Source organism: Phalacrocorax carbo, chromosome 7 (assembly GCF_963921805.1).
Source record: "Phalacrocorax carbo chromosome 7, bPhaCar2.1, whole genome shotgun sequence".
NCBI lineage: Eukaryota > Metazoa > Chordata > Aves > Suliformes > Phalacrocoracidae > Phalacrocorax > Phalacrocorax carbo.
In genome coordinates, this window is record NC_087519.1 from 23,982,976 (window position 1) to 24,004,914 (window position 21,939).

Below are 21,939 nucleotides of genomic sequence, written 5' to 3' on the forward strand. Positions count from 1 at the left end.
TTCACTTTTTAACGTTCTGTTTTTGAAATTCTCTTCATCCTGTCTGCATTTCATTAGCCGAATGGGTACGGTGGTAGACTTCGACTCCATCCTTTAGCTGGTCATGTACTCCAAGCACAAACAATGGTGACTTCCACCTGACTTCTGTGAAAGTTTTTTGACAGCAAAGGACTTCATTTTATTCTTGGCTCAAGCAACAAGCTCTCGAGTGTGCGCGTGCGTGCATGTGAAGTGGCTTGTGCTTCAGTCTGTTTACAGTGATGTTAAAGGCTTTTCATGTATTCTGACCTTGTGGAAATCAGGATTGAAAAGCTGCAGGTTCTCAGGAAGATGTTATTCTCTCATGTGGGTAGGAGGACACTGGTGGCTGCGCTACACGCCTCTGTGGTGTTTCTGCACATCACCCAGCTTAAATATCATACAGCAGTGTTGCCTGCTCCCTCATCAGAGCCAGGAGCTCTTCCTGCACTCTGTGTTCCTCTGTCAGAAGCTAAGCAGGGAAAGGTGCATAAATAATTAAATCTCCCCAGCTTGCTTCTGTCACAGTGAAGATCCAGAGCTGGAAGAAGAATGACAGGGTGTTAAAATTGCTGTGTGTTTTCTTGTACTTCAAAAAGTAGAAGTGCATGGTGGGAGGGAAAGGCACCTGGGGGTTTGAAGACCCCAGCTATGTGTGTGGGGCTGTGGGCCCACTTAAGAGATATTTCTTTTGATGCAGATGTGGAATTTCCAAGTGATTATCCCTCAGGGTGCCTCCTAGGCTGTGTGGACGTGACCGATTGTTTATCGCAAGAGCAATTTAATGAGCAGGTGAGTATAGCAAATAAACCTTTACAAGCTTGCATTAGCCAGCAAACCTTTGAAGTAGTATAACTCGCCTCCATGAGATGCTCTAGAGAAGACATTGAATGGAGATTTTAGACTGTGGTGGGAGAAGACACAACTACTACGCCATCTTGTATGGCTAGAAAGAGATTGTAGCAAGAAAATGCATTCCAGCAATGATGGAAAGGATCGGTGGGCTAATACAGCCTAAATCCATCGTCAGCCTCTCTGGCAGTGAGGCAGTTTGGTTGAAACTAGTTTCTTGCATACTCTGAAACTCTTTTCAATAAGGACTCACACCTGTTTAATTAAATGAATGCTAGCTTGAGATACCATGCTGCATGGGATTGTGACAGCTGTTGCTTCCCTTGCTGCACAGACGGATGCGTACCAGGACGCTGTGACTGTGGAAGACAGAAACCTGTGATGCATTAATGTTGCATTTCTGGTTTTCATCCTCATTTGGCAAACTTGGGAGCTTACATCTTACCTTGATGTGACTTCTAAAGTGCTGATTGTTTCTCTTGAGTCTTCATGGGGTCCTAATAGAAAGAATTGCTCCAAGTTTTGCCCAGCCAGGCACCAACTTTTTGCTGCCTCTGGGTATAACTATGCTGATCTTCCCATCTCAGGAAGGGATTAGGAAGGGTCAAGTATCTCTTTGGCTGCTTTTGGAGTGTTAGACTGAGCATAGCCCACAGAGACTTTGCAGTTATTGTGGTGATTTGTGTGGTGGAGGATGTGAAGGGTCCTGGAAGTTCAACTCAGAACAGTGTGGCAAAGTGGAAAACTCTGCAGCAATGGTGGTGATGTGCCATGGGACCTTGTCGCTGGCCCTGGGGTACCAGCAGGATCAGCTACTCTGTGTAAGAGAGGGTAGCTTGGCCCAAGCAGAACCATCTAGGTCCCTAGCTGCTTGGATTGCCTGTTGCTTCTTCGTGGAGCTGGAGGTCACAGTGGCCTCACTGGTGAGAGCTGTGCTCTGGTTGGGGCAGCAGGTCACCAGGAGAAGGAGCTGTGGGAGGTGAGCCCTCCCACCAGGGAGGGTGGACAGGAGAGCCACAGGGTCTTCACGGAGACCCTGCAGAGAGGACACCCAGAGCCCCTACACACAGGGAAGGAGAGACAGGTGGAGATTACAGCGGATTAAGCCTTCGAAGGGAGTCAGGGGCCATTTAAGTGGCCTGTTTTGGAATGGGGCAGGGGATTTGAAGACCAGGGACACAGATAAAGTTGAGGTACTGAGATCTCCTTCACCTCAGGGTTTACCAGCAAGATCTCCCAGAGGTCTCATGCCTAGAGGTGGGGTTCAAGGAGGAGATAGACTGTCTGTAGTGAAGGGGCATTGAAGCAGTAATCTCCTGAGAAATCTCAACCTGTACATGTCCATGGGTGCTGATGGCATGGATCCAAATGTGCCAAGAGAGTTGGGAGGTGTCTTTGTGAGGCTACTCTTACACTGGAAAGGTTATGGAGATCAGGAGAGGACCCTGATAACTGAAGAAAAGTGAATATTGCATATTACAGAGAGACAGGGCCAGGCTCTTTGCTGATATATGTGGCAGGAGGATGAGACACAAGGGTCATAAATATAAAGGGGAGGATTAATTGTGACTTAAGGAAAAAGAAATTCCCCATGAGGACAGCCAAGCACTGGAGCAGGCACTGCCAGAAGGGGTTGTGCAGTTTCCACCCTTGGAGGTTTTCAAGAGCTGACAGGACAAAGCCTTGAGCAACCTTTCCTGAATTCAATGTCGACCTTGCTTTGGTCAGAAGGTTGGACTAGAGACCTCCTGAGGTCTGTCTGTGATGCTGTGACTGACTCCATGCCCAAAATCTGGAGCAGCGGCTTTCCTTGGTATGTGTTTTATTAACCTACAAAGCCTGTGCTTAGTACCAAGCATAGCGTGTCTGTTCCCCGTACCATTTCATGTTTGTTCACTCCACTGCCCCTTGTACAAGTCAGGTTTAGTCTGATGGGAATCACCAGACCATGTAGGGCTTGCTAGTGAACCAAGACCATCTTCTGAGACAGAATAAATGGATTCCTTGGGACAGAGGAGGAGGACACACCAGGGTGATGGGCATCATCTTGCCATGGAGAGTTGGAGAGGCATCAGCAGCTTGAGGCTGTTTCTCATGAAGTGCTCTTCTGGCTTTCCCAAACCCTGTGAGTTTTTTTTAGCAGAGAGGGATGCCTGGAAAGTAGAAATGAAGAGAGTATTTCTGATGCGGTTGTGTCTCTTAGTTGTGGGTGGAATGGTGAGAGGTTGGAATACGAGCAGCAGAGGGAGCTTTGGGACTGGAATACAATGAAATCTGCAGGAGTGTTTGGCCTTGTACAGGAGCAAGCCTTCGGAGGGAGAAGGGGAAAGGACACTAGGGCCAGCGTGGGGTTCTTTTTTCCCCCTGTAGCATCCACTGATTTACAGTTTGATTTTTTTAAGTGGAGCATCTCATCTTTCTTGGTGGAAAAATATGTCCTGGTCTCTCATAAGTCCTTTCCTCTCCCTAACAATTCCCCCTCTTCCTTTGTGGGTATGCTTTCCAGGCACTGGTAAAATGGCTGTGACAGCTTCTTACAATCTGGAGATTGAGCTGTGGGTAACTAGCTCTTAATCTTTCCATAGAGGAGCCTTGCAATTAGCTGTGTTCTCCAAAAACTCCTCCCAGTTTGCTGGCACCGCTTGGCCGCAGTGACACCGGAGGAAGAGTGGTGTATTCCAGGAGGACTGTTATTGGACCTATGGGCAAGAGATTTACCTCTCAATGCCATAATCCCATGGCACTTCTGGGTTTACATTTCACTGGCTTTTTGCTGCTTCCATATTGCAAACTATTTATAATTCCGAATTTGTTGCCTTTTTACAGTGGTGTTGTCCATTTTTTCCCCCAGGCTCGCTTATTAAGTGTTCATTCCCCTAGCTTGTGAGATTGAATTCAGAGATTTGAGCATCCTTCTCAAGCTGGTTTATGAGGAAATGTATGCTTTTGTGGACTATGATGAAGAGCAAGTGCATCTGAAGGAAGCTGAGATTAATTTAATTGCAAATACTAGCAAGATGAAAAAGTGTGCAGTGCCAGCTCAGAAATCAGAGTTGGATCTTGCTGGGAGTAGGAAATCCCTGTTGCTCATGCTGATTATTCAGCCCAGGTTCATCAGCAACAAGCACCAAAGCTGGTGAGCCAAGCACTGGAGTGTAATACAGCCGTTTCTCAGTGCACAAAGTCTCCTTGCTTCAGAGGGAGAGGGGAAGGAAGGTGACGTGTTTTCACTACTTATGGCATGCAAAAACCGTTGAATATTTTCTAAAGATCTGCAGTATATTAGTCAGTAATGTGATCGGATGCAGCAGCAGAGAACTCTGAGATGAAGCCACTGCAGAGGTCCTTTCAGGCACTGTGCTTTGACTCACACCTCTCCTCTTCACCAACATGTATTTGAAGCTTCTGAATTTTCTGGAAGAAATCATTTCACAAGGTCAGGGCAAGCCACATTTGCAGATTATACCCACCACCCCAAGATGAAATAGTTCCCTGTCTTGCTTATTACCTTTTGATGGTGACTCTGCCTTTTTCAGCAGCCACAGAAGTTGTTTTGACTCTTGTGACCATTCCCTTCCCATAGACAAGGGAGACTCTTCCCAGTCTGTCCCTCCTGTGACTTTTCTATTATTTCTCAGTCCTTTTGATGCTGTTCCCCACTCCCTATTTAGTACTGTCTGCAGATTTAATTTCCTTGCTGTTTGCATTCTCTCTCAGGTTGCTAACAAAGATGTTAGTGGCTCCCTGCTGGTATTTTTCTATCATTATCCTTGTTTAATATTTTTTTCTTTATTACACTTGCACTCAAAAACCAAAATCAAGCAACAGTGCCCCGTTTTGCTGGATGGTCCACCAGCAGGGTGCAGGGACCAGGGACAGACCAAGTCCTTGCCCTGAGAGCTTGCAGCATTATTTGGGACAGGTTATTCATCCGCATTATTACCAGACATATAAGTCTGGCCTTGCGTAACCCCTTCAGAGGGGTCAGTCTTGCAGCTCTGTCCTATGTACAGTATTTGAGGACTGACTGACATTGTTGAAATGCTTTGCAGATCTGTAGGGTCATGTGCGAACTGATGACAGAACAAGATCTTGCATCCAGTAGAGGAAGAGCAGAGATGTCAATGTGATTAAAATCAGCATTGCATCAGATGACATTGCCCTAATCCCAGTGGTGCTGCCAATTGCATGAGCTAGTTAAATCTGTTCCTCTGAGTCTCTTTCCCACATGGAAAAAAAGCATGCTTCCCCATCAGGAGTTATATATGCCTAATTTTACTGCTCAAAGCTGTGATCTTTGGATTGAAGCTGCTCTAGGAGCCGAAGTTGTTACTAGGTGGGAAAGTCCATCCCAGGTACCAGGTGTCACCAGCTTTGTTTGCAGGGGTCTGAGGTGAAAGCTGCTTTCTGAATTCAGCCCTGCTGCTGTGGGCAGCTTGTTGGCTGGTGCCAGGCAATCCCTCTGCATGGCTCTTAAATCTCAGTATTTCCACTTGAGCTTTGCACATCTTACACCTCCTCAGAGCGCATTCCAGGCTTGTTTCCTTCTCCTTGTGGCAGCCACCCAAAAAGCCTTGGTTGAGACCAGAATGATCCCTTTGTTACACTTTTTGGTGCTGAAGGTGACCTGGAAACTTCTTTTCCCACCCGTCGCGGTCTGAGTGTTGACGACGGCTTTTCCTTGCTCTGGGGCTGATGTCACTGACACCTTGAGCAGAGCAAGGAGCTGCCTTTCTTTTCCTGAATGAGGTGTCGGTGACTTCAGCAGTGCTCGCTGGGGAACCATGGGATGGTGCAACTAGGGCTTGGCAAGAGTCTAAAGGATGCAGGGAACTATTTACATTTATGCCATTTTAATGTGCTCTGAAGTCCATGTTCATTTTGCTAATGATTTTGATCCGAGAGACTATTACTTTAACTGGAAAAAGATCATTTCCACTGCTTCTGTTTTAGTAGTTGATAGGTGTGTTTGGACTTATTTTGAATGCAAGCGTGCACACATACTGATATCTAGATGTAGCTATTACCTCGGGTTGAAATATTGGGTAATTACATTTGATGGGAGTAAAGTGTTTATTTTTCATTTCTAGGTGATCACTTAGTGTCCTAAATCTGCACAATGGAACATGTCTAAGCTATTTTTGTGCCATGAGATTGAAACCATAACTTAAATAGGCTGCATCTTTCCCTCTCAGGAAATTTGCATTCAGTCTATTGCCCTCCACTTCCCTCCCTGGTGAAAATAACAGCAAAAGAAAAAAGATGCATGAGCGCCAAGTATAGAGGACTTGCTTTAAATTCTCAAACAGGAGCAAAGATGAAGAAGAAGTAGGGTAGAAGTTTTGTATATTTAGACTCCAGAAGGTGCCTGTTTAGATTAACTCCAAAGAAAGGAACAATAGCCAGCTGGTAATATTTCCTAAGAAATAAGTTAATGAGAGGGAGAAACACAACACATACGTTGATGTTTACTTTGAAAAACAGTATAAATACATAGAGACTTTTTCTGAGGACCTTCTCGCCAAAGTAGAGGTTTCCTAGTGCAGGCTCTGAGTGAGACAAGTGCTCATTTGTGCAATGCTGTGGCTGTCCTAGCACCTTTGCTCACCCCCCCGCCCCAGCAGGATATTTGCCTTCTTGTTCCTGAGGCGTAGTTATTGCACCTTGACCAATGAATGATTTTTTGCAGGGTTTTGAAGTCTAGATCAGATATAGTTCCTTCTGCAGCAATCTAGGTGGCTGTTAATGATTGCAACTGACGAAAGGCCTTTGAACTTTACAGGTCCCTGAATTCTTCTAAGCTGAATTTGTCTTTCGCATGTAGCCTGATGCCAGGTCAGGAGTGATTAGGCATTAGTCTGGCTTGCAGGGACCTACAGGTGATGCATCTCTTTATTCTGTTTCTCACCGCATATGGCACCCCTGGTTCGTGGTTCTAGGAACAGAGCAGAGCAGGCATGCAGCTGGTTTCGATTATAGATGGTAAGAGATGGGGGAGTTTTTCCTTGTGTGAAGTGCTTTGGTTTTCATCAGAGACTCTTCTAAGGCTCCAGCTGCCTTGCATAAGCCAGCAGGTTTACTGAGGCCACTGCTCAGTCTGTTAAGATGAAGGAGAGATTGTCACTTGATGATGATTAGTTTAGGAATGCATTAACATGCTAGAGAAACAGAATGATAGAGGCTAGCTTGCCCTCTCCTCTGGTTTCCTAGACCCTAGGGAAAAAACGAAGCCAAGGTTGAAGCATATGACTTAAATAATGATGACTGTGGACTTAGCCTCTGCTACCATTTCAGCAAACTAGTCAGTGATCTGGGATTTTTTTTTTTCCCCCTCCTTTCAGGTGTGGTCACTGATACTTGCTGCTGCCTTGGTGTTTGTGGTTTTTTTAATCCTGAAACCAAAGGTTGGATAAAATTCACCTCAAGCCTGGCTGCTGCTCAGGTTCCCCACACCCTTGCTGTCTGGCTGTAGCTCCACCAGGTTGAGCCATGATGGCCGTGTAGGTGGTGACCCCAATTGGCAGGGGAGCTGGCAGCTACAGAATAGAACCACTGCAGTAAATGTATGAGTGCCAAGGACTACGCTTGCTTAAGCTTTCTTTGGTGTGTCATCCATTTCATAACCCCGAACGGACCGGTCGCTCAGATGCATATCCTGGTTCTGCCGCATGTTGGGCTGTGAGAAATCCCATCATGTTGGTGGGATTGAATCAATAGCTGGAAGCAGCTGCCAGCGTCACACCTCCTCAGGGAGTAGCAGCAAGGGTCAGCGTGGGGAGTGGCGACTGCCAAAGTAAACCAGGGCAAGGACACAGATGCCTTCTCTGTGCAGGGCTGTGTACACTAAAGTTAGGTTTTACTTTCAAAGTTCTGCTGATGTCCATCACCTGTTGCGCTTGACTGTGCTGTTTTTACCCCTTTGCTTGCAGCTCTGGTTTGTGAAAGGACTTTACGAAGCTGCTTGAAAATGTCTGGCTGTATCTAGCAGGGTGCAGGTGTTCTGAGCTGCTTGAGCAGAAGCAGGTGCCCTGGTTTCCCTTTGCCTCCTCCTTCCCATTGCCTCTTTCCTCTTTGCCAGCTTTCATCCGATGGCATGGGCAGTGGGGCTGCACTGCAGCTGAGGTTAGCCCTCCCTCCACTGTCCTTTGGCATGGGAGGATGAAAGTGGCTCTTTCAGCTGAGCCTAGTACACTACTGAATATTTTTCCAAGTCCACCCAGTTTCCCCCAACAATCATCAGGCTCTCTATAAACATCACAAGCCCTTCTTGCGCTGCTTGTAGGGTTTACCATGGGCGGGTATTTCCTCAGCCTGGGATTTGAGCCACAGAAGGGTGTTGGTGGCTGTAGGTCCTGTGACGCCGGTTTAGGGAGAGCAGGGAGAGTGCAACGTGCCTGGTGTTTGCTGGCACCGCTGAGTTCTCTGGGTCTCCCTGCGGACTGGAGGCCTGGCAGACTGCTCAGTGTTTTAAAAATCTGAATGCACCAGCATGAGTTTGAATATTAAATCTACATTTCAAAGTCCTGTTATTACTTACTACGTTTTAATTGCTTCCCCTGCCCTTTGAATGAAAGTACAGCGTGTGGTGTAGGAACACGACGAGAGAGGGGCTTGGGGCTGGGAGGCGGAGAACACCCACTGGATGGATCTGACCAGCTGGGGGAAGGATCCTGTGGCGATTCCAGCCTGCTGCGTCTGGATCTGGTTGTGTACCAGCTAAGCATGTGAGGAGCAGAGCAGGCAAGGACTGACAGACACCATTGTGGGAAGAAGGGGAAAGGAAGGCAGGCTAGCAAAATCCCTTGCACATCCTCACGAAGAGAGTCTATGCCAGCACATGATCTGCCAGCAGCAGATGTAAGCTCTCAAAAACAGCAGGGAGGATGTTGACTGCAACAATGCATCAAGGCTGCGGTTTGTAACCTCAATAGTAAGGCAGTTAACTTTTTTTTTTAACAAAGACATTTTGATTGCCAAATCCATAACCATTAGCAGCTGTGGTTTCGAGCTGTTCCTTCCTCACACGTTGCAGTCTAGACCTGACAGGCTTTCAAACAAAAGTTTGGCTGCCAGCTTTTGTTTGTGTTTCTTTGCGAACCTGCTTTTTTTTTCCTTTTTTTGCCTATTCTGTTGTTTTGGATTGAATATCAGCACGCATCCCTTTTCTAATCCAGCCTCCACAGAGTGGTCTCTGCATCCATGTGGTCTTCTGCGGCCAAGGGCAGCATGTAGAGTTCCTTGGGTGCATGTTCACAAGGCTGCAGTACTGGATGTTTCTGCCTCAGGCTAGAAAATCTGGTGTTTTTAGAAAGTTGGATCTCCTTTGCGATTTCTGTTTAGGAAAATGTTATATTTTTCACGGGCCAAAGGCTGGTTGGCCTGTGCTAAGGCAGAGGGAATGGGTCCTTAAAAGATGATGCTTGGAAATGTGCTCAGAAGTTGATAGCGTGATGTAAGACCATGTCATGAGGGAGATCAAACCTCAAAATGAAGCACTTGGTGCTCTGCAGGCTTTTTCCAAAACCGGAGGTCTGAGTCAGGAGAAGGTGACACAGAGCGGTGGCAAACCTGGATCTCCTGGCGCAGGTGATGGCTTCTGTTGCCAGTCAGGTGTCACCTTTGGGCTAATGTGCCCTGGAGCACTTCAGGGTGAAGGATGGGTTGGGAGATTGGCTAGATAATTCCCAAAAGTGAAGGTCTGTCTAAAGAGTCGGTAGAGACTACTGCTGTTAGAACAACGGATGGGGGAACGATGCTTCAATACCACTCTTCTTGGAAAAGCCGTTCTTGAAGTCTGGTCCTGCAGACTGTGAGAAGGGTGGGATTTTTTTTTTTTTTGTGGTTTTGATACTGAATAACTCCTACCTGCAGACTGACCACTGAGCTGGTAATTGAGCTTAAGTGCGGGATCAGCTCTGGCTCCAGCTGTACCTGGGCAGTTCCGTGTGGTATCTGTGGGTGGGAACTGGGGTTATTGTTGGTGGTGCTCAATCTGCAGTTGGGGAGTTTCTGCCATCCACAACCGGATAATCATTACCTGTCTCATTTTTGAGGGCTCCATTTCTCATGCATCCTTATGTCCATGTTGCTGGTGCCTGTGAATGCCCTTCTTTGGCTGCATCACTTCCTAGAAACTCCCGACTTTCTTTTCCCCTTTGCAAACCACTGAAGAAACATTTTCTAGCTGGCTGGTGAGCAATTTCCCTCCGGAGAGGAGGAGAAAATGGCTGTTTAGTAGTTAATTACCTGTTACGTTAGTCTGACAGCTATGGAGCTTATGAGGCGTGAAAGAAGAACGGATCTGCCTTTCCCACAAATCACTGAGAAAACGGGTGAAGGAAGTTGTGCCTGGCTCCCAGGGGATGCCTCGCATTCTGCTCCTCTCCCTTGCATGTGGCCAAGGGCCTTCTCATAATGCCTGGGGAAGAGCCCAGTGCCTGTTTTTGCCTGCTGGGGAAAGCTGATTTATTGCCACCACCGATTACAGCAGCCCGGCTCTTTTGGAGGGGATGCCTCTCTGCCAAGTTGGTTTTTTTTTTTTTCCCCTTTGAATGCATTTTACGGTGAGCAGTCTTGCCAGCATATGGGCTCTGCTTGCTTTTATTCTTTCCAGACAGCGTTGCTTTCCAGCGCTGCCTCTTTTATTTCGAAGCTCTTAGCAGTGGGGAAGTGAAGGCTGGAGCTGGTGTCCTGGCCCGGTGCTGCCTGGCACAGTGAGCTGTATTTCCCCTGTTGTTCACCAAGGAGGCACGCCAGGAAAATGATTCAACCCTTTCCATTATTAACCTTGCAGAACTTCTCAACCACTTCCTTGCTGTTTGATGCTAGTGCCCCAAGGCCACCCCTCAGCAGCTGTTAAGGTGGAGAGGGTGGTAGCCACCCGCCAAATAACTACAGGTTCCAGCGTGCAATTCTCTGCCACGTTTTGGCTAACCAGGATGTGCACCGGGGCTGGGTGGGCGCATGCTTGTTGGGCAAGAAGAGTGGAGGAGAGCTCAGTCTGCATTGCAGGGCTCTGTAGGCCAGCCTGTGTAAAATGCTGGGGCTGTTCCCACCTGGTGTTGGCATTTGGTCTCTTGCACTGTGTTTGCTTGTATCCTTTTGTATCTGGAGACCTTAATGAGAGCAAAAGATGCTCTTGAAAGGTTGCTAATGAAGCTGCTGGGGAGTGTTTTGGCTTTGTGCTGTGCAGAGATGCTGCTCCATTGCACGCAGTGCTTTTGTTCCTTCCTCGGAGGCACCGGAGCAGAGCTCATCTTGTTAGTGATGGTTTGGCTCCCTCCCCCAGCGTGTTTTCCTTTGGCTCTTTCAATTCCCCTGACTTCGGTTCATGGCACTCAGGTTCAAGCAAACACAGCTTATTGGGGAGGAGTGAAGAAATCGAGGGGATCAGGACAGCCCTTTTCCATGTTTTTTTTTTTTTTTTTCTGCTGCTGAGACGTAATCAGGACGAGCTAAGGGTCCCAAGCCCCCTATTGTTTCCAGTGATGCTGGGCAAGCTTGCCCCCGCATCCCCCTGCAGGCTTTACCCAAATCAGGGAAAAAATACTTCAACAGATTGGAGTGTGTGTGGGAAATTAGCAGGATTTTTTTTTTTCTCAAATGTCAGAGAAGGTGGGTTCATGTCTCTGCTGGCTCCGAGCTGGCTTGTCCCCTCCTTTGCTCTTTTGCTGTGGGCTGCAGAGTGGGGAGGTTGGGCAGCCCTGCTGCTATTTCTGGTGGTGACAAGCTGGTGATGGGAGATGAGGGATGGTGAAAACAAAGTGTAGGGAACATTCATTAGCAATTATCCCTGCTTGCAGCTTGATTAGGGTGGCTGTTGGGGAAATCTGATAGCCACTTAATGTATGTTCAAAGCGCCGGCTCCAGTGAGAGGGCAAATCTGGTGGCTGGTTTTCAGAGGAGCCCAGCACTCAGCTGCCTTTTCCAGCTTGTACTCAGAAGCTACATTTAACCTTGAGCTCTTTCTGCCTGTGTTAAGCTACACTGAGATCTGCTTCCCCCCGCCCCCCCCCCCCCCCCCCCCCCCCCGCTAATCTGTTCACAGCTAGGATCTTACAAACCTGTTAGCAGCAAATTGAAGCCCGACTGGTGCAGTCACAGAAATGGGATGAGCAAGGAGGGTGGTGGTTGCGCAGATGTCGGTGTATGGAGAGCGTACGTGGGGTTTTTGATTGTGCGAAGCAGTGGGCTGGAGCAGCAGTTGGTAAGCTGTGCCGGCTGTTTGCAGCCCACGGAGCCCACCGTCCTCCCGACTGCCTCATTGCAAGTCTGCTACAAGGTGACAGAAGGTCTGAAAGGAGGCTGAATTATTATTTTTTTAATGCTGTAGTTACATTGCATAACTCTCTTCTTTTGAGCTTTCCTGCTCATCTGCAGGATTGGAGGAGGGTGGGTTTTCTCCTTCTTGAGGGACAACCTGGCCTCTGGCCTTTATGTGTTGTAGAGGGTCTTTTTAGCCACCTTCTCCTAAATGCTGAGCTGGTTCCCGGCAGAGGCAGTGTCAAAGGCCGGAGTACTGGCACCTCTCTTATTTATGCTCTCAAGATTGTAATGATGAGCATTGTTGAAATTAGGAAGGAACATCCTCCATCAGGCTGCTGGCTGGGTTTGATTCTTGGTCTCTTGTAGAGAGGGAGTGCAGTTTCCCTCTAAATTGACCTTTTCTTTAAAAAATTGCTGTTGCACATCCTCTTTACTGGGGATATACTCTGTCTTCTCTCTCTGGCACACCAGGTGTGCCTTTTGGGCTTTTACTACAAGCCTCAGGTCTGCTGAAGTGCCGATGGGCAGTGGCCGCTGTCTGTGGGGTGTAGTAGTTGGGAGTAAATTGGTTCTCTGTCTTCTAAACCTACTATGTTGCAGCTTGTAGAGGGACTTGACCAACCTCTTACAGCAAAAACATTGATAAATAAGTTTTTTACTTGTTAGATACTTGGGTGGCTTTGGAAGATGTAACGCGGGCACTTGTGTTAAGTGGCAGTGTCTCCACTGAGAGTGTAAGTTAACTGAGGAGTTGCCAATAGCAGAGGTGTCCCCGGTGTTGGGCAGGTAGGTAGCGATATCTTAGCTCTGAGCTAAGCTGCAGAAAGAGCTGTAGAGGTGAAGGGGTGCCGCTGTTCTGCCATGCTGTCTGTCTTGATCCCATTGATGATGAGACAAGATAGTGTAGGTACAGTCCGTAAGTGCCTACTGGCAACGTTGCTCATGGTGATCATGCATGATGTCGAGAGCACTGTTTAGGGGACTGAGCAGCAACAGGGAGAGATTTTGCGTAGGAAATAGTAACAGCTCTGGTGACTTCATGGAGGTGGTTTCTAAACACGTTAAATGTTGGCGGCTGGTTACAGGTACACTGAGGAGAGGCTGGTCTTAGTGATGCATTGTGCAGCAAAAGCATTTCTGACTGTTTCTCTGTTCAGTTTGCAGGCAATGGTTTCAAGAGATGCAGCAGGCATATCTAACCTCTTGCTGCTATCCAAGAGGAGTATCGGTTCCTACCAGCACCTGGCCACATGCTCCTGCCATTCACCTGCTTCACTGGCCCCTTCTTTGAGCAGTTCAGCCCATTAACCCAGCAGAAAATTTACTTTACCCAAAAGCCCCCTAAATTTCTGCAGGATGAATGAGTTGAATTGACTTGTGGAAGGGACTGGGGGAAGAGGGGAGCCTGGCCACTAGGTTGGCTCAGCATCTTATGAGGGCTCAGCATCTTGGGGGAGCTCAGCCCCAGCTTTTCCACCTGGAGCATCTTGCCTCTAGGCAGAGGAAAGGGTTATGGCTTTTTCTCAGCTCCGGCAGGCAGGAATATTCTGCTTTTGTTGTTCACCAGGATGGGATAAGAGGTTTCCGGAGTAGGTACAATAGGAAGCCTTAACTGTAGCAGCTCGACAAGGGGCTCCTTCCCTGCCTCCTGGGAGTGGGATGCCAGAGGAAGGACTGGGGCTTTTAAAATGCAGGACATGGACGGATTTGGCACATGTACAGAAACTCACCCTGGGAGTGGAGATGAAAGGCTGCGGCACGGAAGTGTAAACCTGAGTCACAGCTGTGGCATCTGCCTTGGCCTTGGGATCGGATTGATCTGGAAGCTTTTGATGCTGAAGGTTTGATCCTGGTTTTGGATGAAAGCTGTCAGTGGAGAAACCAACCTGGCTGTTGCTTTTGCTGCCGATGCTGGGGTATCTGCCACAGGCATAGTCCCTGTGTGAGGGCCTGTAAGGTGCATGAAGGGGGACACAGTGATGTCCAGGTCCACCTAGGAGATGGTGGCTAAGGAGATTTGGGAAGCAGCCATACTCCAGGCAGCAAGACAGCACACTGGTCTTGGCCACACAGCCTGGCTGAAGAAGGCACTGGCTGAATCATGTGTAGTAGAGCGGCGATGGACCACCTCTGTGATCAGGTCTGGATGGTGGCTTACGCCTCACCACTTTATGGTTTGACCTTTGGAGGCCTTGCTGGTGTGGGAGCTGCTGGGTAAGTCGGGTGTTGCGGCCGTGGAGGAGCCACCAGTCACACGCAGGATGCTGACAGCAATAAAGCAGCTCCAGCATTCCGCACTCGCCAAGCATTGGTTGGGGATATTCATGTTGGCTCTTTCCAACCTTCCAAGATCCTCTTCCCTGCAGATGGGAAATGAAAATCCTGGCATCGGCATGGAGCAGTGGAAGCAAGTCAAGTAATGTGGCTCAGCCAAAAAAACAAAACAAAAAAAGGGAGAAACCTCTCCAACCCCAGACTGGTACAGCAGGGCATCTGCATGCAATGCAGATCAGTGCAGCTATTCCTCCCCCAGCGCGGGTGTTGTACATTGCAGCTAACTGCACACACATTGCTGTCTTGCTCGGTGAACAGCTCTTACACACTGCTGTAAAATGAGAGGGGCTGGAAATGCTTTCCCCAGTTGATCCAATCCCAGTGTCAGGCTTCTGTAAATCTCCCATAACCGCTGGCAACTCTGCCAAGCCCTGCTACAGTACTGAGAGAGTGGGGTGCTCCCTGCTCCCCTCTCCGTGCCCAGCTGTTCCAGGGCAAATCCAAACTCATCTTGGCAGGTCGGTGAGAGCTTTTCGAACACTTAGCCTAGGAATCATTTGTTAGTAACAAATGGGGGATTTGCCAGGACACGCTGCTCCATCTGGTCTGGCATCCAGTCCCCTACAAGCAGCCTTGATGGATCTGCTTAAGGAAGGCAGGGAAACAAAAAGAAAAAAAAAAGGCATTTTTCCCATGGAAGGAAAACTACTTCCGCATTCTGTTTGAACTGGGTTTCCTGGGCTGGAGCACCTTTAGGGCATGCCCTCACCTCTGCACCTGTCAGCGCAAGATCTGCAGCTGATGGAATCTGAAGTGATGATTGGTACATACATTTTTTTATTACTGTTTTGCATTTCACTTTTGAACACCAGTGAGGCCGAGCTGCATCCGGAGAGGACTTTGGTGCACTTCCCTCACTCAGTGGTTTTTCTTTCTCTCCTTTTTCTCCCATGGTGAATGAGAGAAACAATCTGTTTATACTCTTCCTATAAAATTCCTCCAGGTCTTCATCACATTGAAATCTCTCTGTAGGCTCCGTGTGCGGAGCCAGCCCTGCATGGAGACAGCTGACTTCTCTGAGCCATTGACCTGGCACGCCACAAGCGGTTTTTCTACTGCTAGCCCTTCAGATGCAGACGAATCTCAAGGGATGCACGTCCCACAGCAGGATGGTGCATGCTCTCCAAATGTCAAAGCCCTTGTGTTTAGACTGAGCTTTGTGAGGAAGAGATGGGCGTGTATCTGCAGCTGGGACAGCTGCTTTAGTAGATGTGGCCACTCTTCTGGTGGTCATAATTCTGTTGGCTTGGCCAAGCTGTTTTGGTTGAGGTGCTGGTGTGCTGTCCACCACCTGCTGGGGTTTGGTGGGGGTACCCACAGCCCTGGTCAGCTGAATGCAGGAATGCTTTGGGCTGGAAATTGGTCCTAGTGCAAAGCAGGCACTGAGTAGGCAAGCTTGGAAGGGCGGGGCTCCTGACTGCTTCTCTATTGACATCCTGTGCTTTAGATCAGCTTAAGCGAAGTGTGAAACCACACCTTTTAAGTGGCAAAACACAGGCCGGTGCTAAAGGGTGCTGGAAAGGGTTAGGGAGCACACAGGGAAGCAGCTTGGTGAGTAGAACCAAAAAGGGAACAAGCCCTGGCAGAGGCATGATGGGAGGATGCTTAGCCTAGGGGCTTATTGACTAAGACCCAAACCCGCAATTTGTTTTATTTATTTATTTATTTAAAGTGAAAAGTTCTTGAACTGGTTTAGTCTTAGCTGCTACAGCCTAGATATAACCCATCTCTTAAATAAAGCTTTCTCTGCTCCTGACTGCTGAGCTCTTTTCACACCCGCGGCCGTCGGTCTGACTCTGCTTTGTGTGTGTGTCTCTGTTTTGCAGTATCCGGATCTGAGCCAGGAGTCCGGGTCTCCATTTGTCTTTATCTGCACTAATCCCCAGGAGATGGTTGTGAAGTTTCCCATCAAAGGAAAACCCAAAATCTGTAAGTAGTAAAGTTTCCACAGATGCCCCCCATGGCCTTTCGTGCCTGCTCTCATCACCACCTCTGCTTGCCTTTGCCATATGAGTTCGCAACCTTTGCCCTGCGCTCTTTGATCTGTAGGTGTTTGTTTAATGACTCAAATACATCTGTAATTTTTTTTGTCTTCAGTTCCCCTTTTCCCAGATGTTCCTTCCTTCCAAATACATGCTTCTTCCTGCCTTTGCAAACACTCGGGAGTCAAAGAGCGCTCGTGCCTGCAGCTGATCCGCTTCTGGCATCGTCCTTGGTCAGGATACGAGCTGGTACAGCGATGCTCAGGCAGATCTGCGCTAGCTCCTTGCCTGCAGTTTGAAATTGCCCTCTTGCCCGTGAGGATGGTGAGGGCTTGGAGCAGTGAGAGCTACAGGGCCAGATGGATGTTCTCCATCCACAGGCGTCAGGATGGGATGTCCTGGCAGAGCTTGCAAGGAAGTGCTGCAGCATCTGTCCGCACTCTGCTTGCCAGTGTCATTAGTTCCTTTTATGAGCCACCAGCCCCTCTGCAGGCTGCCAGTTATTCCTGCCCACTGCTGTAAAAAGAATGGAGGAGGGATGCAGCAGCTGGGGAGCCTGCAGTCAGCTCCATCCTTATTAGCAGCTTCTCTGCCACACAGCCTAGGGAAGGCACCATACATGCTTTCAGGGGATGTGAAAAATTAATTTGACAGGCTAAAAGCAGCATAAGCAGAAATAGTCTTGGCTGTTTGTTTAGCAGAGCTGATGACTGGGTTTTCTTTCTTGTTTGCAGCATGGTTCTCCGGGAGTAATTATCTAGTAGTGCAGGAGTGGCAGGGCTTTTGAAGCACAGTGTAGGGTTATATTTGTTGTTTTTGAGGTTCTTTCCCCCTCACTGCTCAGAGAAGCACTGTTCTCCCATGGCTTTGGTCTTTCCTGGGGTATTGGGGGTGTTCCTGCCCTGCTGGGGTATTGAGCAGGGCCAAACAATTTGGTTTCTTCCCTGCCTTTTGTAGCAACATCTGGGAGGTGCATTCAGCTGATGGCAACAAACAACGCTTGGTGAGCTGCAGCACTTGGATCTTGCTAGCGGCACTGTCCTCCCCCAGGGACGGGTCTTTCCCAGCACGCTGGGCTGCGCTGAGTTATTTAGGATGCAGACATCTTTGCTGCGGTGGAACAGTCATTCCTGTTGCATACTGGAGCAGCTGCTGCATCTCATTCTTTTCTTTTTCTTTTTCTTTTTTCTTTTTTCTTTTTTCTTTTTTCTTTTTTCTTTTTTCTTTTTTTTCTTTTTTTCTTTTTTTCTTTTTCTTTTTTCTCTTGTTTTAACCTCGCCTTGCTCTCATACAGGCTCTCTTATGCCCCTTCACTGCCACATCTGCCTCCATCTGGCTGTGGTTAGGAGGAGAGCTGCTGGCAGCGGCTGAAGGAGAAGCTGCTGCGTGGTGTGAGCACAGGGTGGCCAGCTTCTGCATGTCTGCCTCACCGGGTGCAGGCGCTGCTTGTCCCCTCCCCATCTGTCACATCGTTTCCTTCGTGTTGTGACACTTTCCTGCTTGGAGAAGGATCAGTCTAACAGCCTGGAAGGAAGCCAGCTGTGCTGGCAGCCGCCTGCGCTGCCTTCTCCTGCTGCTGGCCCTGCCTTTCCTGCCCTCCATCCCAACAGGAGCTGTCACGAGGGGAGTGGCAGGGGAGGCTGTGGAGTTGCATTTTCCCCTTCTGGAGGGGACGTCATCCATCTGGGTGAAATTTGTGACAGCCTAGGGAAGGAGCAGGGAAGGGTTTGACCTTTCACTGGGGTAAGGTGCTGCTTTAATAGGTGCTGGCATCTCGTCCGAGGCAGTCAAAAGCTTAATTCTCCAAGCTGGAAGCAGAGCAGGGGTAAGGTGTCGGCTCACATCCCCAGCTGAGCTCTCTGGCTGCCCTGGTCTCCTTGAAGCCTGGCTCAAGCCATGACAAAATGCCAGTTTGTATTGTTGGGAAGCCAAGCTGGAGCAGTTTTTCTTGCCAGATAACAGCATGGACCTTGCCGCGATGACATCCGAATGCTTCTCTATTGCAAATTAGTCGTTTTTAGCAGCCCGGGGATGGGGAGTGGGGGGAAACTTAACATAGCCTGTTTTTTGCTGCCAGGGTTATTGTTTGTGTGGAAGAAATGGGCACTGCGTTTGCATTGTGTTTGGGAGCACAGCTGTCCCCAGGCATGTGCCCGCTTAGTTTCAGCACATGAGGATGAAGCTTGGTGGCAGTTCACATGGGAGATTTCCTTGAATATGGGCAAAGCTTCCTTGAAGCCTCCCTCAAGCATTGCTCAGAAACCTCCCTTCAACAGCTGATGGCTGGAAGAGTGTGGAGGAGTGGACGAAGGGACATGTTGCAGTGCAGTATAAGAGTTCCTAAATCACTGAGCAGAAAGAGAAGGGGACCCTTGGGCCATTGCCTTATTTTTAGCCTTTTCCTAAAGGTTACCCATGTGTTGTTTTTATCTTTGCCAGCTGACAGAGCCAAGGAGCCTCCCAGTTTGCTTTTGGGGTCCAGGAGGAGCAGGCAGGCATGTTAAATATGAAGCTTACAGCCCTGGAGGTGACACAGACCTCCAGGTGGTGGTGGGGACCAGAGCATGAAGTGAGTGTGAACTCACTGCCTTTCTCCTGCTAAAAACCCCACAGCCTGGTGACGTGCTGGCCCAACACGCTGCTTCTGGACAGTCTGGCCATGCTGGTTCAGCCTTCTTGGGTGCCTGTTGCTGACTCCAGCCGTTGCAAGGAGGGGGCTTCTTCCCCATCCTTAGGGAAGTGGGGAAAGTTGTCTCCCACACAGGGGGGGCAGAAGGGACAGTAGATTTCCCAAACCTTGGAGGAGAGCATCATCCAAACTCTGCAGCTCAGGGTGAGAACACTGTCTGAAAACAGATGCTTCAAGTAATGCCCTGTTTTGCCCTTTCACTTTGCCTCAGTTTTAATTTTCTAATTTGTGATGGTGGAAGAGTTTTGCAGACACCCTTTTGTGTCCCGTGGGCTGCAGTTTGGCAGCTACTGCGCTGAGATAGCAGCAGCATTCCTTCTTCCAATTTTGACCTGACTGTAGCTGCGTTTCAGTTTGCGGATCTATGGCACAGCGACCTGTAAACCCTTGCTCGCTTTTTGGTTTTTGCATGTGTTATGGGTTTGGTGCATTGAACTTTTTTCTCAGTCTCAGACAGGAACAGGGCTGGCCCAAAACTCAAGCTGAAGGAGGACCGGTTTCAGGGAGTCTGGGTTGTCCTGGTGGGACATCCTGAGCAAAGCAGTTTTGAAACTGCCTCTCCTGGAAAAAGTGTTGTTGGACTCTTTGTTGAGCTGAAATTGATAAGTTTTCTGGGTTTGAAGAGAAGGTGGTGATCTCTGCGTTGTTTGGAGCCATTTGCTCTGGACAAGCACCTGCTTCTTGCGGCACATGGGTATTTGCCAGCAGTTTTTGGAGCAGCGGCCAAAGTGGGACCCGTTTGGAGCCTGGTGGATCTGGTCCCCACCAGGGATGAGATCTGCTGGGTGCTGTAGCTGGACTGGAGAATACAGCTCTCTCAGGGACTGCGTGGGCCATGCTTCACCCATGGGGTGAAACCAGGCTAGATTCCCTGGAGGGAGGATGCTGTGGGACCCGGATGAGGTGCCTGCCAGCTCTGGCTCCGTCCACCTCACTGGGATTTTGCTGGGACGGGGTCTGTCTGTCCACCTCCTTGGGATCAAGCTCTGATACCTTTGCTTCCTCTCCTGACGGTGTGGCCACAGTGGCCACCTCTTGCTCCCAAGGGACACAGGGGATGCTCCCCAGGGACCGGGGCCGCTCTCCCCAGCTCACCACAGGCTCTGCAGTTTTTCCTGCAGGCTTCTGCAATGTGATGAAGCCCTGTCCCTGCTCCCAGCACCAGACAGAGACAGGATGAGGCTAGCATTTGGAGGATGGGAAGACACGGGAGCAGAGGCAGGGAGGCAAGCTCCTGGGGAGATGTGTCTCATTAGAGGAGGGGACCGGTGCTGGCTGATGGCAGAGCCCTTCCAAGAGGCTGGCTCTTTGCTGTGCTGCCTTGCTTAAGCTCACCTTCCCTTTTTTCCTCTCCCTTTTGGCAGACAGAGCTTTGCCTGGGAGAGCAGGAGCATCCTTGCTTTTTTACAGGCAAGGAGAGAGGGATGGGGACACTCCTCCAAGGCAGTGCATTGGCTTGCTTGCTGTGCCTGGCTTTTGGCTTCTCCTGCAGGAGTTGCCCAAATCCCATGTTCTGGTGTCCTGCTTCTCTCCCAGGTGGGAAAGTGGAGCTGGCAGCAAAGCCATTGAGGGCTATGAAGGACAAGGGGAGGCAGCATTTGCTCCAGGTCCTACCAGAGCAGCTGGCCGTGGGTGCCTGGGTCCCCCTGAAGTGCTGCTCACTGGCAAAGGCAGCATGTCCCTCCCAGCTGGTGGCCTTGGAAGCCACCAACTTGGCAGCACAGAGTGTTTGACCCCCATCACATTGTGTGCCCCATTGCATCATCATCCCCAAGCGTAGGGTTTGTTGTCCCCAAGCCCCCATGCCATAGAGAAACATGTCCCCTGACATGGTGCTTGATGGTCCCCCATCTCCTTCAAACATGTCGACACACATCCTGTGGGTGGCTGAGGGCATCAGTTCGCCCCCTGGTAGCAACGGGAAAGTGCTGGATGTCAATTTACTCTCCTCCTCACTGAATTTACCCCTCTCTGGCATCTCTTTGCCATGTCGGATACACTTGCCCCCGGCGCCCCAGTGTTGGGCCTGCAGAGGGAAGCCACAGCAGCTGGAAACGCCTGGCTCCTCAAGCATGATAATTGAATGTGACATGAACTCACTAACTAGGAGACCTCGCTGCCTTCAGCTGATTTGCATTGCAAATAGCATTTAAAAATAAAGAGTGATGAGGGTTTGTTGTTTTTTTTCCCTTTTTTTTTAATCCCCTCTTTACAGGGAAGCTGGATGCAAAGATCCATCAGGGAGCAAAGAAGGGGTTAATGAAGCAGAAAGCGATGGGGTGAGCCGTGGGGGAGCAGCACCACTTTCCCACCGAAGAGTGCCAGGATGGTCCTCGACTCTGGAAAGCAGGTGCAAGACAGATCCAAGAGCGCTTTTTAGGTATTGCTTTATCCGTTGTATTTCAAAAGCATTAAAAGAGACTGATTTTCACCAAGCTCTTGCCCAACAGCCCTGTGCTTCCTGGGAAGTTGTATGCTGCAGACAAGGGCTGGTGGGAGATGGAGCTTGACAGGTGGGATTCACCCAAGTGCTGGCATCTCCGGTGAGCCCTGGATCCTGGGACAGCAGCCAGACCAGCTGCATCTGTCTCAGCAGGCAGGAGGTGGCTCCGTCCTGGCTTTGGCAACATGTTCCTCCCCAAAATATGCTTCGAGGTCTTTTGGCAGGATGGGGTCAGACCCATTGCGGTGTTGGCCTTGCAGGAGAAGGACGAGAAATGGGGGGTGAGGGGGATGACTCCCAGCAGCTGGAAAGCCCAAGCCCTGTTGAGGGCATGCAGGGGACTTGGGGGGATGCAG

General features: G+C 49.3%; 1 protein-coding gene across 1 annotated transcript in view; it reads left to right on the forward strand.

Annotated features, from left to right (window-relative positions):
• The window catches only part of TRIP4 (thyroid hormone receptor interactor 4), a 33,502-nt gene extending 11,926 nt beyond the window's left edge, over window positions 1-21,576 (forward strand). Inside the window, exons 11-13 of the mRNA XM_064456940.1 lie at window positions 719-810; window positions 16,296-16,398; window positions 21,356-21,576. Of these exons, the coding sequence (XP_064313010.1) occupies window positions 719-810; window positions 16,296-16,398; window positions 21,356-21,423 (263 nt within the window). The 3' untranslated portion in view covers window positions 21,424-21,576. The remainder of the gene's footprint in view (window positions 1-718; window positions 811-16,295; window positions 16,399-21,355) is intronic.
• Window positions 21,577-21,939: the final 363 nt, after the last annotated feature.